At 44.8% G+C, this 16,338-nt stretch overlaps 1 protein-coding gene across 2 annotated transcripts; it reads left to right on the forward strand.

The window, feature by feature from the left end:
- Positions 1-115: 115 nt before the first annotated feature.
- On the forward strand, positions 116-3,759 carry hmgn6 (high mobility group nucleosome binding domain 6). 2 transcript variants are annotated; one of them, XM_080008697.1, is made up of 6 exons: positions 116-255; positions 1,235-1,261; positions 1,430-1,480; positions 2,255-2,302; positions 2,454-2,573; positions 2,725-3,759. In XM_080008697.1, exons 1-6 carry the CDS (start codon positions 241-243, stop codon positions 2,770-2,772), a joined length of 309 nt encoding a protein of 102 aa, XP_079864823.1. In that variant the 5' UTR covers positions 116-240; the 3' UTR covers positions 2,773-3,759. The 2 variants fall into 2 exon arrangements, with proteins under 2 accessions (XP_079864823.1, XP_079864824.1); XM_080008698.1 differs by having other exon boundaries at positions 1,430-1,459.
- Positions 3,760-16,338: the final 12,579 nt, after the last annotated feature.

A 16,338-nucleotide genomic window follows, 5' to 3' on the forward strand; every position in this document is an offset into this window, starting at 1 on the left:
AGTCTTCTGCAGCTCCGAACGGCGCGCCGCGATTGGCCGCGGCGCCCGTCGATCAGGCCTTTAGCCGCACCCCTCCCCCCATTCAGCCACTGGGCTCTGTGTTCTGTGTGTTTACTACACTGCCGAGCACAGGGAGACGCTCGTCTTCACATGCACTGAGGGGGGAGAAAAAAAAAAAAATAATAATAATAATAACTGTTTTTTAGTTGCATTTTGTCCGAAAACCTCCAAGCGATCAACATGCCCAAGAGAAAGGTAAGTATTCCGGGAGCGGAAAAAAACATTTACCCGGGGTGAGAGCTATTAGCCCGATGCAAAACCATTATGGAGACATCCCTCTGATACATTACTTAATTATAACCCCGATTTCTAACGGGGCTACTTCACCGCTAATTTTAGCCTATTTTCCCAGATATAATCTTTATTTTTTATGTGTCGGAATGAATATTTTCCCGCCCGTCTGCGGCGTAAAAAAACCGTTTTTCTCCCGCCGGCCGCTGTCCTTTGGTCAGTCAGAAATCTATCGGTCTCCATGCAGTTAAAGCACAAGCAGCAGCCATGCTTTGCAGCTCTTGTCTACCTCTCCTCGGCGACCCTGCCGAGAACAAACGGCCTCGTTTACCGCCAATCTCCCCCGAAACCGCCCTAAAGTGGCACCAGAAAATGCATCAGCGCCTTTACTTTCCGTTTTCGCCGCAAAAATAAACATCCGCCGCCGCATTTCGATAAAATTATATATTTTTTCCCTTTGTTCGCGGTCCCAAATGGCTGCCGTGGCGCGGCTCTACCGCCGGGTGGCGCCGCGGAGCCCGGTCCGCGCTGGTCCCTCCCCCCTCCTGAAATCCCTCCCGCGCCAGCTTTCAAATCCGAGCTCCATGAATTGAATGAGGGAGACACGGGGGAGTAACGGAGGGACCTGGGGCCCCGGGGCCGCACAGTGTGGGCCCGGGGCCGCGCACCGTCACCTTCCCCGCCGCCTCTTCCCGAAACAATATGAAAGTCATCTTTTTTCTAGGGGATAAACCTTTAAAACCACCTACATTGGAAATGACGGTGTGTTTTTGCACGAAACTAAAAAGTTTTCTCTGCTGGCTTATTAGTTGGCATAAAACACAATTAAAGCAAAAATTGCAGCGGCCTAATGTTCATATAAAGACGGATAACTCTCGCGTTGGAGCTGTTTAGCCCGCACTTTATTCTAACCTTGTTATTTTGTGCTTTTTGTCGTTCACAGGGAATCAATGAAGAGCCCAAGGACGGGGTGAGAGACGGGCGTATAATCGTTCAACAAAACAATTACATTTGTGCAATTTTAACAAATATCACAGTGTTTATTCATAACAAGCGTTTTTTATTTACCTAAAATTGTTATGTACAATACTGCAAATGCAGGCTCGATCTGAATCCAAGTCCTGTGTTCTCTTTTCAGCCCCAAAGGAGATCAGCTCGGTTATCAGCGGTAAGCGGCACCACTGCAAATGTAGGACATTTTTTTTTTCACATTGTTAACAAATCACATATTAAACGCATTGAAACCGTGTTAAAATATGAATATGCCTGACTGGCCCGACTTAGTCACAGCTGAAAACAGCTGTTAACATACACAGGGTGAAAGTCAATCAGTAAACCCTTTAAAAGACCCTCTTTTACCCGATTCCTATAAACAAACTGCTAAGAAAGCATTATTTTACTTTTGAACGATTACACTTCAAAATCAAGTGAAAGCGTCACAGAAAGGCACCAGTACAGACACAAATATTCATAAATTAGCAAGATTAACTTAATAAAGCATTACAATTATACAAAATGCAGATAATATGTCATAACACACTATTTAGAACAGATTCACTGTTCATACACATAATAAAACACAAGTGTGCTGATTTATTTAGTCAACAAATTACGAATATCCACTTATTGGTGTAATTAAAGCCAGTAGCACTATATTGTGCAGGTAGTAGCATAAAACACGTTTTTTGCGCTTAAATCCACATTCCTACCTGTTGAAATGAACTTGCAGTGTCACAATAAAGGAGTTAATATAAAAACGGGGGTTTTTTTTGTTTTTTTTTCCACCTGAAAGAACTTTCAAACCGAACATTATCAGGAAATGTGGTTCGGCGGCGCTAATATCCATCCGTTGGGGATCATTTCCCGCGAAAGAATGTGAACTCATCTCAAAATGTCATAAACTCAAGTTCTCCCCTACTCTTAAAAAGACTAAACCCGTTACATTTTTTTTCTCCCCTCAAAGAAACCACCGCCGCCCAAGCCAGAACCAAAGGCTAAGAAGGCAGCAAAGGTGAGCGAGCAGGAAATCGGCCCGGCCGGCTGTTGAGAGTCCTCCGTAACCAAATAACCCCCGTGAGCTCCAGTAGCGACAGGTAGCTTTTTGAATATCCCTGCCCCCCTGCCGCTAAACGGCCCCGCCCCCTCCTGTGCGCCCCTTGCAGAAAGAGAAGGCGGTGAACGACAAGAAGGAGGACAAGAAGACCAAGAAGGCGAAGGAGAATGCAGAGGCGGAGGCCAACGAGGAAAACCACTCTGAGAACGGGGAGGCCAAGACCAACGAGGTCCGTCCCGCTCCGGCGGCGTTAGAAACAGGAAAAGCCGTTTAAAAACAAACGTGTGTGCGTGTGTGTGTGGGGGGGGCGAAGTGGGAGAGGCTGTAAACGTTCTTTTGTGTCGTGACCTTGTGGCGTGTCTCTCTCTGCGTCCCAACAGGAGGAGGCCGCCCCCGAGGAGGCCAAGGAGGAGGCCAAGTCCGAGTAGCACCACTGCCCTAACTTCCTCCTCCTCCGACGACCCCCCACCCACCCACCCCGACCCCCAGCCAGCCAGCCAGCCCCCCTTGTCTCTCACATGGTTTCCCTCCAAGGTGTATTGTTAACAGAGGAATATTTTTATCAATGATTTTATAAGTATCCGTACAGATTTTTAGCACAAAAAGCAAAGCTGAATATGGAGCACCTTGCAGATTTGCAGTGGTCATATCAAGTGTCTGCAAGCAAGACAAACACACTAAAATCTTTTTTAAATGGAATTTCATGATTGTTGAAGGCTTGTTTGGTGTAGAAAGTGTGTCCCTGCCGGATTGGCTTAAGTTGTGAGTTGTGTATTCCTGTGTTTTTCTCCCGACCCGAACACCCACTCCCCCCTCCAAAAAAAAACACCCCTCCTCTCCCTTCTTCACCATGGATTATGGATTTAGACCCCCTCCCCCCTCCTTACGGTTTAACCTCTTATCCATGTTTTATTAACGGTTCGACCATGTGTGTGGATAATTATTTTAGACCTCTAAATGTGCAGTGAGTTCCCATGCTTCTGTCTCATGTTCCTGTTTTTTTTTTTTTTTTTGTTATTTTTTTTTTGTTTTTGTTTTCCTTTTCATTGACTCGTGTTTAAAAAAAAAAAAAAAAAAAAAAAGCGTGTTTTAAAAAATCGTGTTGTCCATAAGAAAGAGGAAGACGAACATGTGAAACATTCCGGGAACAGCGACGCCTCTGACCTGTCTCCTAGACGACCCTGCGTGCGAACAACAGCTCCTGCTCCATCCATGCTGTCATGTCAGCTTTTCTAAACACTGTTTTTCCTTTTCTTTTTTTTTTCTTTTCTTTTTTTTCTTTTTCTTTAAAATTTTTATTTTTTTTTTTAAACAAATTGAATTTGGAACCTTCTTCTGACAAATGCAGGTGTCTGGTCCCTCTCTTATGTTCTGGAATTCTCTTAATAAAAGGAAGTCCTGGGAATTTTCCTCGAGCCGATGTCTTGAGTCTCCGCTTCTTTGCAAACACGGCAGTGCGGTCAGGAGAACACAGTAAAAGCTTCCAGAGCAATGGAACTGTTCTGAACCGACAACAATGTGATGCTGTCTGAAATGCGCTTAAAATAAATAGGTGTGTTTTACTCATTCCGGGGTGGAACGCTTTCATTTCCAGGTTAACCTGAATGTGTGTGACGCGTGTCAGGCAGACAGTGAAAGCACGAGAAAGGTTCTGCGGGCAAATATCTCCTGATTGTAGAGCGGATTCATTGACCATTGAGGACCAAACTCAATGAAAAACGGAGCCTGTATGGGTGTGATAACTGTATATGTGCCCACACCTGTAGCTGTTGTCTTTTTGTTTGGATTTGCTTGGCAGTCGGTGCCCGAAGAAGACCCTGTATTCTATTAACACAACCAGCCAGGGTTTTTCTTTTTTTATATTAAACTGACAAACAGGCCGTTGATCCTCCTCGTTCTTTGTCCCGCTGTGGTGTTTCTGTATCGTGCCTCGCTGGTCCAATACTGAAAGTATCTTGGCGGTGAGGGAAAACCTGCCTTTGGCTGCTGGGATTATGACCCTGAAACAAACGTACGCTCCCCGATGTAATCCGACATCACATCCTCTTTCGAAGGAGAATGAAATCAGCACGTGCCTTCCGAAGGGGGGATGTATCAAACCGCCGACGGGGAAAATGGGATGCGTTAAAGCTCCGACAAGAGTATATCCAGCCCCCCGATCGGTTATTTCCTTTTTTCAAAAGGCCTCTCCCGATTGGCTGCGTCACCGGTGGTCAACTTTGTTTTCTTGTTTTGTTATCTTATCTCCAAGTACAGTACATTCGTGAGGTATAGTAAATGATGGCTGAGGCTAACGAGGATCCAGTGCCTTGCTCAAGGGCACTCGTGAGGGGTCCACACGGGGACCTTCCTGCTGCCATCACTGCCAGGCGGATTGTATTTTTATCCATTACGCATAGACTTGGTTGTGCTGTCGATAATGCAAAACAGACCATAATGGTGCATGTGACCTCTCGTAGATGACAAGGCCTTCTGTTGCACTCCTTCCATTGAAGTTCAAGTTCAAGTTCAAGAGGTTATTTGTCACATACATATACATACGGTCATACATATACGGAGTGAAATGTCATGACACCCGGTGATTACGCACAATAAGCTCTATAAGCTCTAAAAATACTAAAATGTGCGTAATCGACACGAGGCGCTCGTGCAGGTGGCCGCAAGGGGCGGTGCCACAATTGCGAGTCTGGGTTCTATAATTATATAATAGAATGACTTGTCTGTGTGTATTAAATATACATTGTTTGCACACACGCACACACGCACACACACACACACACCAGACACACACACACACACACACACACACACACCAGACACACACACACACACACACACGTTGTGATACTTCATGTGATCGGACACATCTTTACCTTCATGTTCATCAATCTGAGCTATAGGCCTTTCTGGCACAGGCCTGCTCATGTGCATGAGGTAAACAGCCTGTGTGTGCTGGTATTTCTGAGCTTTGTGTTTGTGAATTCGTCTCTAGCATTTGCTGTACAGATTGTCTCATACAGTGTGTGTGTGTGTGTGTGTGTGTGTGTGTGTGTGCGTGCGTGTATGAGTGTGTGCATGCGTGTGTGTGTGTGATAGAGAATGAGAGAGAGCGACAATTTTGGCATCCCGTTTGCCAAATTCAGTATACAGTAGCCTTGCGATAGGCACAATATTAGGTCTGCAGTCGCCCTTTTGGAAAAAATGTTTCAGTAAATACAATATTCATAATTCACCCATCTGTAAACATGCATTTCTGATGGGATACAGCAGGCAGAGGTATTTGCAAAGAAATTGGGGCATGCATTAAGCTGTGCCTCAATGCAGACACACAACAGGAAAACATTTTTTGGATGGATTTGCGTCCGGATTTCGTGCAGCACTCCCGGGCCTGTGACATGGCTATTGTCATGGCCGAGCCACGGGCTCCATTTTGTCGATATTTTTTTGTTCAGCGAAAGGGTGTTTTTCCAAAACAGGACACTAGATGGCAGCAGTGACTCATTATATTATATTATATTATATTATATTATATTATATTATATTATATTATATTATATTATATTATATTATATTATATTATATTATATTATATTATATTATATTATTTATCATATCATATAAATGGTAAGCAGCTCTGTAAGGAGCTGACCTTGTTAAAAAGAAAAACCCCATTGAACTATAAAGCATATACTCTCCGGTTTGATTCCTCTCTCTGTGTTGTTATCACTTAACTTTTTTTTTTTTTAATCTTATTTTTTGTTATTATTATCAAACCAGACACTTCAATTGGGAGGAAATTGTTATTTAGCGACCGGAACATCTGCCCTGACAGCCCGACGCGTGGTTCCGTGTGAAGCGCAGCGCCGCGACAGCACGGGGACGCGCGCCGCACCTGAACTGCGCCATCGAAGTTGCGATTCTCTCATGTCCACGGCGCGACCGCTGTGTCCTCGGCTTTTGCACTTTTACGGATCCCGGGATCAGTTTCGACGCTCTGGGGCCACACGCGGTCCGCGGCCCGAGACTCTATAATGTCGTCCTGTAAATCCCCTCCTTTTTAACATCCGCGTTTATGTCACGATTAAACGTTTGACCCGTTTCTCCACCTTTTTAACTCAACCTTTTTTGGGGGGGGGTTGTTCCGCAGACACGTCACGCACCGGGACTTATTTTAATGTTTATTTTATTTATTTTCTTTCTTTCTTTATTTTAATCCGTGTGGCCCGTTTTAATGCCCGCTTTTGCCCCCCCCCCCCACGCATTCTGTCCTCCATTCACAAGCACCGTCCTCGTGAATCCCGTCAAACCGCCGTGCGTGGGCGCGTCTGCGCGTAAGAGACGGAGGTGACCTTTTACGAACCCTTTATTTTTATTTTTATTTTTATTTTTTATCTCTTTTGGTTTTTTTTTAATTGTTATTATTTCTTTTAATCGCCGAGGATAAAGGCGTTTGAATAGTGGGCGACTGTATTTACCGAAGGGTGGGCGCCGCGCACGCACACAGCACGCACGCGAATCGCGCAGTTACGGCGTTAAAACAAATAACACGAAATAAAATATATTTTAAAAAAATATACAAAATTGCCCTTTTACTGAATGTCCGTGGGGAGTCGCGTATGAATTAAAGTTGTTGTTGTTATTATAATTATTTCTTTATTTCTATATTTATTTTTTAATTATGTTTTTATTATTAGTGAGTCCAGCCCCGAAGGTGTGGGAGCCCTGTTGTTTTTGTTAGATAAGATAAATAAAATGTGTATTCGGGGCAGTTCCGACATGCTGTTGTCCAAGTTTGATCCATTATTATAGATCAAATATATATATATATATATATATATATATATATATATATATATATATATATATATATATATATACACACACACACACATACACGGGACGTCCAGATTTAACTGATGTCAGAACTTTATGGACGTCATGGATCCCATGAACCCACAGACAAAATTAATAAGACGTTTATTCGGGGCAGCTCCAACGTTGTGTCGTCCAAGTTTGAGCCCGATCGGTCCATTATCGTGGAAGAAGTTTGTGATCGACAATCGCAACCTCGCCACGATGGCGCCACCACGCACAGATGCATGCCACAGCGGAGAAGTCCTTGAGCGCATGCTCACGTTGACGGAGTACACGGATCACGTTATAGCACTGCATGCGAAACCTCAACAAGATAACGCCACACACAGATATAGTGGCGATCGGACTTTAACTTAAGGAATATAAGATAGAAAGGTATTATTTTATACCTATTAACCTTTATTATGTTTGACATTTTTTTAGTTACAGTATTGCCAGTAGACAATTGGATTAAACAAAGCAGTGTATTAAACTTCATACATATATACTGACGCGCACCAGAGTATTTTCTACAAAAGAAAAACCCAATAACATCACTGTTAGAATTTTTAGACATTCCAGAGATATCAATGTATACAAACTTCCTGAATTATAATTATTGGTAACAATAACCATAAGTAATTACATAATACAGAACATGTATTTATTGTGTATGTGTTTTGAAATAATCTCATTCTTTTCGTGCTTTTGGGTTCCAGATGCCTCAAAGAAGTCGAAATTCCATGGCAGCAAAGAAACAGTGGACAGAACATTCTGCTTTAAAGGTCAGTCACTCTCCTTTAAAAAAAAAAAAAAAGGACTAAAATACTTTCTGAAACCTCTGAACAAATCCCTAAAAACTCTGGACTCTAAAGTAAGGACTGCAAAAAAAACGGGAAAGAATGACTGGAAAAAAAATGCAGACAGAAGTCGTTAATACAGATGAAGTTCTGTGAAATATACCTGTTGATACTCCACACATCTCGCGTGTTAAGAGGCTCATGTCAACAGGGTGACGCACGGTTTGGAGACTCCAGGAACAAGCAGTGCACAGCTGTCAGTTTGACAGCAGTACCTAAGAGCAAGACCCAAAATGTTTTGACATGGACAGCAAGTGACCGAGATGAAGTTTTGATAGAAGGAACTAGCCCTCATCAGGACATGGTAAACGTCTGGTAGAATAAAAGACAAGGCTTTAAGAAGAAAAAAAACTGTAACTCGTTCTGCGTTTTTAAAAAAACCCCGAAAAACTATGACGGGGTTTTCGAAACCCCAGGAAGTCCTAAGAAACTTCTGAGGAACCAAGCCTTTCTTTTGTGTGATCCAGGAATGATCGTCATTTAAACGAAACAACACAAGTAGAACATTCAGTGACGTAGGTCCACAGTGATTGGTTGAACACATGAGCATGAGAGTAATACTTCTGTGAAAAAAATACATGAAAAACTTGACGCTTAATTTAAAGTTAACATGTCTTAAGTTATACACAATTTATTTTAAAAGACATAAACAAAAACACCCGACCTCACAGTGTACAAGGCGGACTCCGGAGCGACCCTTGAACCACGGGTTTTTCCTCAGTGCGACCCGGCCAGGTCCCATCGCCCCGGGCGGCGAACGGCCCAGAGCGAGAGGAGAACACAGTGGATCACCGTTACAGCGCCGTACACACCTCCTATCACAGTCTGGAAAATCGACTCTCAGACTCATAGATCAACCTCCGAGGGTACGGCTGTATTTCCACAAGCATCACGGTGAGTTATGGCAATGACAAACCCTGGTTCGCAGCCACGCGTTGACGGCTGCTTTTGGGCAACTTGTGCTGCGTTTCACAGAACCTGGAAAACTGTAGTACCTACCTAAAACGACTAAACTGGAGCCTGTGTATTGCTGCCTGCAGCTATATTTGTTATTATTATTATTATTAGTTCAACATAATCATTCAGCAGCTGTATGAATCAAATTCCCTTCCACCTCAGCAATGACAATGCATTTTTTTATTTGTCCTTCACACCTAATCGGTGATCGCACGCGACGGTTGTAATCTCCCCCCAGCGTCCGTCTGATGACCTGCGTCTGGGTTTTGCGTCCCAAAACACAGCATGTCGGAGAAAACGGGAGAGCTGTTTATGCTCAAGAATAACAGCGGAGGAATCCGGACGTATTTTCCCTGTTGTGTTTTTGCATCCACGGATTTTTCGGATTTCTCACAATTACTCGTTGATTATGACACGTAGTCCCTTCCGTAGACATTTTACCATGTTCCATGAACGAGTTTCAAACCCCCTTTGTATCGGGTTTGCAAAGTGCGGGAAAATAATGCGAAACACACAAAATTCTATTACATAAAAAGAGATGCATTGATAGTCGATATGTCACATCCAACGTCAACGTTAACAACGTCCTTGTTTTGAAATACGTGAATTATTATTAACTCCTCCCTGTCTCATCAGTGATGACACCGATCAGTGTTGCCGGGTCGCGCCGTTTCCCCCCCGCGCAATTGGGCAACCTTTGAAGCGTGGGCCTGTGTTGCACGCAAATGGAGAGAATAATATGCATAAATAAAAATAAAAAAGATAAATAAAAAACGGGTGGTTTGGGGCTGGCTTTCATCGGCCGTCACGCTGGTTTTGTCACACACAGACGCACACACACACACACACACACACACACACACACACACACACACACACACACACACACACACACACACACAAACACACACACACACACACACCTGGCAACCCTTATACTGACTGACTCAGACGGAGGAATCGTTGGAAAAAAACGATCGACTCTTTTTAACTGAGTACCACGATCGTCAGGAGCCGAATCCCAAGAACGGTCGAACCGTTCATCGCTAGAAATGGAATGAAGAGGGGGATGACGAGAACGAGGGGGAGAGGAAGAGAAGCGGGGGAGGAAGGAAGGAAGGGAGGGAGGGAGGAAGGAAGGAATGAAGGAAGGGAGGGAGGGAAGGGAGGGAGGAAGGAAGGAAGCAAGCAAGCAAGCAAGCGGAGCTGGATGATGGATGCATGCGGATGGGATCTATTCTCTCGCTCCGTCAGACGGAGGATGGAAATGCGTGGGCGTCCGTGACGTCAATCGGCGTAGACACGAACGCACACACGTGGCCAGGCGCGCGCGCACGCGAGACAGACGGACAGACGGACGCCCCGGGACGCGCGAACACGCGGACGCATAAAGCACGTCCAGTTTATGTAGAAGTCTATTTATAAATGCGCAGGTCTTCCATCAAAATTCGGTGTACGCCCAAACAACAGAACAATTAGAAAAAAGAAATGGAAAATGAGAAAAATATATTGGAATTAATTTATAGTAGTTTGTTGTAAATGATTTATGTTTAATTTCGAGTGTATCATTTATAGATATATCATTTATATAGTACATCATCAAGTAAGGAGTGAATTTTTGTAGACCCTACCATCTCCCTCAACGTCTTTCTTTCAACAAATAACATGTCAAGGGGCCTGTTTGCGCCCGGAAAATAACGTGTACAAACCGTAGAAGGGAACTGAATATTCGTTTTTGTGCCAACGACAAGAAACCCGAGACGCGGCGCGGCGAGAGGCAAGCATTCTTTCTGTACGGCACAATTCATAGCCCTGGAAGGCTCTGTGCGGTACACTTACGCCCAAAAGAATGGGGGGGGGGGAAACGATGTAAAATACACGCGGCTGTTGACTTAAAAGGTCAGGCGGTGTTTTCAGTCAGGTTTTGAAGGAGGTTCCAGTTGGTGCATATTATACATTAGATCATCGGGACGGTTATTCCAGCGTTTTCGGGGCGTAGTGAGTAAAAGTAGCTTTGCTAAACGTTGTCGTCACTGGGGTTGACCGACGCGCCAGTTTCCCGAGGACCTCGGAAGATGAGCCCGGATGGCTCACACTCTGAAAAGCAGGTCAGAGATTTCTTTTGAAACATGTAGTGCTCTAGACTTGTAGAGAGAGTTTAAAGTCAAATTTATATCAGCCCGGGACACAGTGCAAGGGACCGGGACTCAATTTAAAGGACCCTTCAAATGTCGGGATCTGGATCTGATCGTGACTTGGCAGCAGCAGCGCTCTGAAAAAACTCCCCTAATTTTTTTGTTTGTTTGTTTGTTTTTGGGGGGACCGGTAATAATGCAGTTGGTAATAATATATCAGTGCATTTCCTTGGTCAGATTCGGACAGCTGGACCTGTAATTTACAATTTGGATCTGTGATTTGTGCTTCTGTCTGTTGTCAATTTCCTCCGCGCACTGAGTGAGCGTGTCTCTTGGGAGGGATTTAGAGCCGGGCATCATCTGTGAATCTCGTCAGTGTTATTTTTCTAAATAATATTGGGTGACATCGGGTGAATATAGATATTGGACAATAGAGGGCCAAGATTAGATCGGATTAGATTCATCTAATTGTCATTGCGCAGAGTATGAGTACTAAGGCAACAAAAATGCATTTCTCCGCATTTTACCCATCCTAGTAGGTGACGTGACATTAAACAAGCCCAATCCTTTTTGAGAACAATCTGCAATCCCTTATTAGTTACGCGTATAAAATTTGATTGTCATCCTGTGTCTAAGTCTGAGGCTCGGGTGTCTGTTCCCAGCAGCGGATGACACACTCACAGGCATGACGCAAAGGAGAAATGTTCATCTTCTCATGATTCAGTTGACTGATTTCCTCTTTTTTGGTTAATTGAAGACCCATATTATGGCGTCGTGTGATTAACCGTGTCAAAAAGCAGCACAAGAAGGAGCGGCGGAGCTTACTCCCGCTGCGCAAAAGCTCCTCGGCGATCGTCGGAGCGGGCTCTCTCTCTCTCTCTCTCTCTCTCTCTCTCTCTCTCTCTCTCTCTCTCTCTCTCTCTCTCTCTCTCTCTATCTGCCCCCGTTCAGCAGCTCATAGTGGATCAACGCTGCGTGGGCCGATGGAACGGCAACCCAACACGTCCCCGGTTTCGGCGGCCAACCTCGTCCCTGTGAGTAAAAGTATGACGCCGGAGAAGAAGGGCTCTAAAGTGGCCTCGGAGGAGCTGAGCACCTGTTTGTGTTTGGGGAGGACCACAAAACATGTCCGGTATCCGATATACAGTACATTAGAAACGGTCACATTTATTTTTTGTTTGTGCAGGTACGAACAACGGCAAGCTCTGACCCTCTGTCAGTGCGGAAGAACCACAAAATGTGTGCCGCAGGTGACGGAACTCAGGGCGCTCTTCCCGCCTTGGTGGAAAAACGCGTCGACGGCAGCTGCGCTTCCACGTCGGGTTTGCTGTGTTGCAGGCCCCCTGCATGCGGATGATAGGGCTGGGTTCATCTCCAAACTTCACTTCTCCCGTTCGCCTGTCAAACTGTCTGCCTGTTGATTTAACACTTTCCCTCCACTGTCTCCCCCACCCCCGGACAATTACCACCTGAGAATTCCTATTTGATTTTCTTATTACTCAATCATAGATGGCAATCTATGAAACCAATCATTTGGCTTTTCTGCACCTTGCTTGCAATTAACTATCTCTGCTTATTTCCCAGTTGTTGAGTCTGGGAATTGCCTCGGAAACATTGCCAACGTGATCTCTTTGCATTCAGGTTCTTTTCTGCAAACCAGTTAGAGGCCGGCACGCCAGTATTGAATTTGGAGTCTACTTTCAAGCAAAGCGCGGATTCTGTTTCCAGTTTCTATATAAATAGTCGAAGCAAAACCTACTTGTTGAGGTGATAATTCAACATAACAGTGATTAAGAATCCAATTAGAACCTATGTGATTATAAATATAGTTAAGTCAGGCTTACATGAGGACCAGATTGTCGTGGCAACCACTTCCAAAGCAAAGGACACGGGGAATCATAAAGCCCCACCCTGACAATTTCCAAACTTCTTCAGACGCCTTTTGACTACCCCAATGTCAGAATATTACCAGAATAAACTCGAAATACAGCATACCAACCACAGTTGAGCAGAATTCAGATTATGGCGTGCTGTTGTGGTGACATGATGTCAGATTTTGACTGTTATTTGTGGGAAGTGGCAAGTGCCATCGCCAGAAATAGACTCAACGCCGAAATAGACCCGATGCTTCACTTTAGTGGCACTTTGCAGCTCCGCGCTCCGGGCGCTGACACTGTGTTCACACTGACCTGCTAATATGGCCGCCAAATCCAAACGCTTCACCAGAAAGTTATGCTGCTTCGTGGATTTTCCATTTCTGGTGTAGCCAGGGGGAAAGCACAAACATTATGGCTGCTGGTTGAGAACTAATGATTTAGGGGTTTCATGGAAGATCTTAGCAGTTGGCTAATAAGCATCTTTGTTTGAATAAAATATAAATGATTGAATCTCCATAGCCTTATGTGTAAAACATGTTTTAATTTTAGCTTTTAATTTTTAAATGGCCCCTCAAAGGAAAAAAAAAATGGAAATGCCATTGTTGGGAAAAAATACGAACGTTTAATTTAAATTTTTTGCTTAAACTCAATAATGTGGTGAGTTAAATTTGTTTAAGTTTTTGCTTTTGTTAGAAGAAATTAGTAAATGAAGCTTAAATCAGCACCCGAAAGCTCTTTGTTGAAATTGTTTTATGACTAGATGAAAATGAATAACTAATGTAAAAATATCAAACATAACATGAGTGATGCACCAAACTGTTGGCATCATCTGAAGACAAAGAGGAAACTCTGGTCTGACAAATACTAGGTATCTATGTTTTTAATTAAAATTATTTTGGCTTTTTCAGGGCCCCCCGACACAGAGACACAGGCGATGGTATTGAAACTTACCAGTTTAGACTGGTAGACTCCCCTCCCACCTTCTGGAGTGTGGGGCCTCGGGCTGCTGTGCTGGCTGGTGGAGGTGTAGCTGGGGTTGGCTGTTGCGAGGGCTGCTTGGAGGGGTGGCCTGGCTGCTGGACGGGTCGGGCTGGGGCTGCTGGGAGGAGGATCTAGCTGCAGGCGGTTACGCATGGTGGCTGCTGTGGCTGCTTCTCCCCCGGTCCTCCGCTGGACAGCCTGGTTGCTGTTGCTGCCAGTCGGGAGAGGGCTGGTGTTGTGGCCGCCCCTTGACCTGCTGGTTGCTCCGATGCATCTTCAGGCCTTTCTGTGTCCCTTCCCCGTGGCGGAAAGCCCCTGTTCAGGCGCTCTGTGGCAGTTTCGCCTGTCGCACGTCACACGAGTGGCTTTTCAGGGCCCTCCGACACAGAAACACAGGCGATGGTGTTGAAACTTACCAGTTAATATTGTAGACAGTGGGCAATATGGAACAAGCCCGGAGCTGATGGAAACATGTCATGACAAGGGCTCCTTCCTATGTGTGTGTGGGGATGGGTGATTTAACCTGTGCTGGTTGATTGCTCTGACGAGCAAGAAGTGTACAGCCACCTCTGATCCCGGGCCCAATTAACTACACCCAAGTCAGGTGTGGCTGTTTAAACCACACCACCCCCGCAGCACAGCCCCATTCGATAATATATTCTTTTGTCCAAACTTCCACACGTTCTGTACAGATAACAATGAAAATGTGATCAAAACAGTCATTATTGTACATTATCAAATGGTGAGAATGTTTTTTTGTGAGAAAATAATGTTGAAGTTTAACTATTAATCATTTTGCCGCTCCACTGGAACCCCTTGAAGGACCCCTGGTTGTCCCCTGAGCCCATGTTGAGAAGCACTGAGTTGGTACATGCTACAGTACTGCTTATGTCTGAGTAAAGCTGCATCAGTGTGTGTTGATCTCACGGTATGTGTGTGTGTGTGTGTGTGTGTGTGTGTGTGTGTGCGTGCGTGTGTGTGTGTGTGTGTGTGTGTGTGTGTGTGTGCGCGCGTGTGTGCGTGCGTGCGTGTGTGGGTGTATTTGTGTGTGTGTGTGTGTGTGTGTGTGTCTGTGTGGAGAGAGAGAGAGAGAGAGAGAGAGAGAGAGAGACAGAGAGAGTGAGAAACCGGCTATACTTACTTTGCTAATTACTGTATTTCTTTGTTTAAAATGTTTTTCTTGGCTGCTGCTCATCAAGGTTTTTCATCCTGCTGCACCCTCAGCTGGATGAGCACTGAGTCATAGCAGTCGAGAACCAGGTGGGTGTGTAGCGCACGCTCGGTCGGGGCAAGAAGCGCGGTGGGGAGTGTGGGGGTGGTAATTTGGGGGTGGGATGGGGTGAATTGGAAAGCGCCGCTAGATAGAATTCAAAAGTAGGAGTTTATTTTTGACGCACTGTACATCCATTTCGGGGGAAAACATCATTACGTATTAATTGTTTTCCTGTGTCTCTAAATGATGGGAAAAGGGCAAGTCTGTGGTTTATCTTTACAGCGGATGCATGGTGGTTTCCTCCTCTCCCTCAAAGACAAAACCCAACCCAAGCACGAAAAATTGTGCTTGGGTTACTAATATTTGAACCTATTGGAGGTATTGTGACACATTGAATGGCTTTCAGCTCATAATAAACATAGGGAAATAAAATCACAGATTTATGCATGGCTGGATTGAGAAAAAAGCTCTGTCCTCCCACTATTTTTCTGATATCATCTCTGTGTTTTTTTTTTATTGTTTATATATTGGTGTAAAAACAATATTTGCCCTTTAAATGTATCCAACAGGTTTTTTTTTTATGACGGGAATCATATCGTCTTTGAAAACAGTAACAAAGTACAATCCGTGCTACGACGTCGATCCTGATGGACTCTGACAGTGATTGTTGTGTGAAAGCTACAAAGAGAAAGATGTTCTGTGTATGTGGGTGATTTTCCCCTTTCTTGTTCCACTGAGTTTGAAAAGGTTTGTTGAAGGTGGATGGGTGGGTGGGCCATTAGGAAAATTGATGCGTGTGTTTGTGCATATCCGTGTGTGTGTATGTGTGTGTGTGTGTGTGTGTGTGTGTGTGTGTGTGTGTTGGTGTGCAGGCGTGCGTGTATGCATGTCTGCCTGCTTTGACATCACCGCTGCCGTCACTCGCGGCCTGACAACCTCCCCCACTCTCGACTCCCCTCCTCTTCCTCCCTCTTCCCGCCCCCTCCCCCTTCTTTATCTTCCTCTTCATTCTCTTGTCTCTTTCACTCTTTCTTTCACCCACCCGTTCTCCTACACACGGTGTGTGTGGGTCCTCCCTGTCCTCCGTCATGCTCTCTGCACCCTCCCTTCTGACTCT

The sequence above is a fragment of the Zeus faber genome (genome assembly GCF_960531495.2).
Source record: "Zeus faber genome assembly, chromosome: 10".
In the NCBI taxonomy this organism is placed as follows: domain Eukaryota; kingdom Metazoa; phylum Chordata; class Actinopteri; order Zeiformes; family Zeidae; genus Zeus; species Zeus faber.

Bases quoted from the DNA above. Each gene is read 5' to 3' on its own strand.
- hmgn6 (XM_080008697.1), top strand. The intron at 1,262-1,429 runs GTGAGAGACGGG...TTCTCTTTTCAG, and splicing joins ATGAAGAGCCCAAGGACGGG to CCCCAAAGGAGATCAGCTCG. The intron at 2,303-2,453 runs GTGAGCGAGCAG...CGCCCCTTGCAG, and splicing joins AGGCTAAGAAGGCAGCAAAG to AAAGAGAAGGCGGTGAACGA.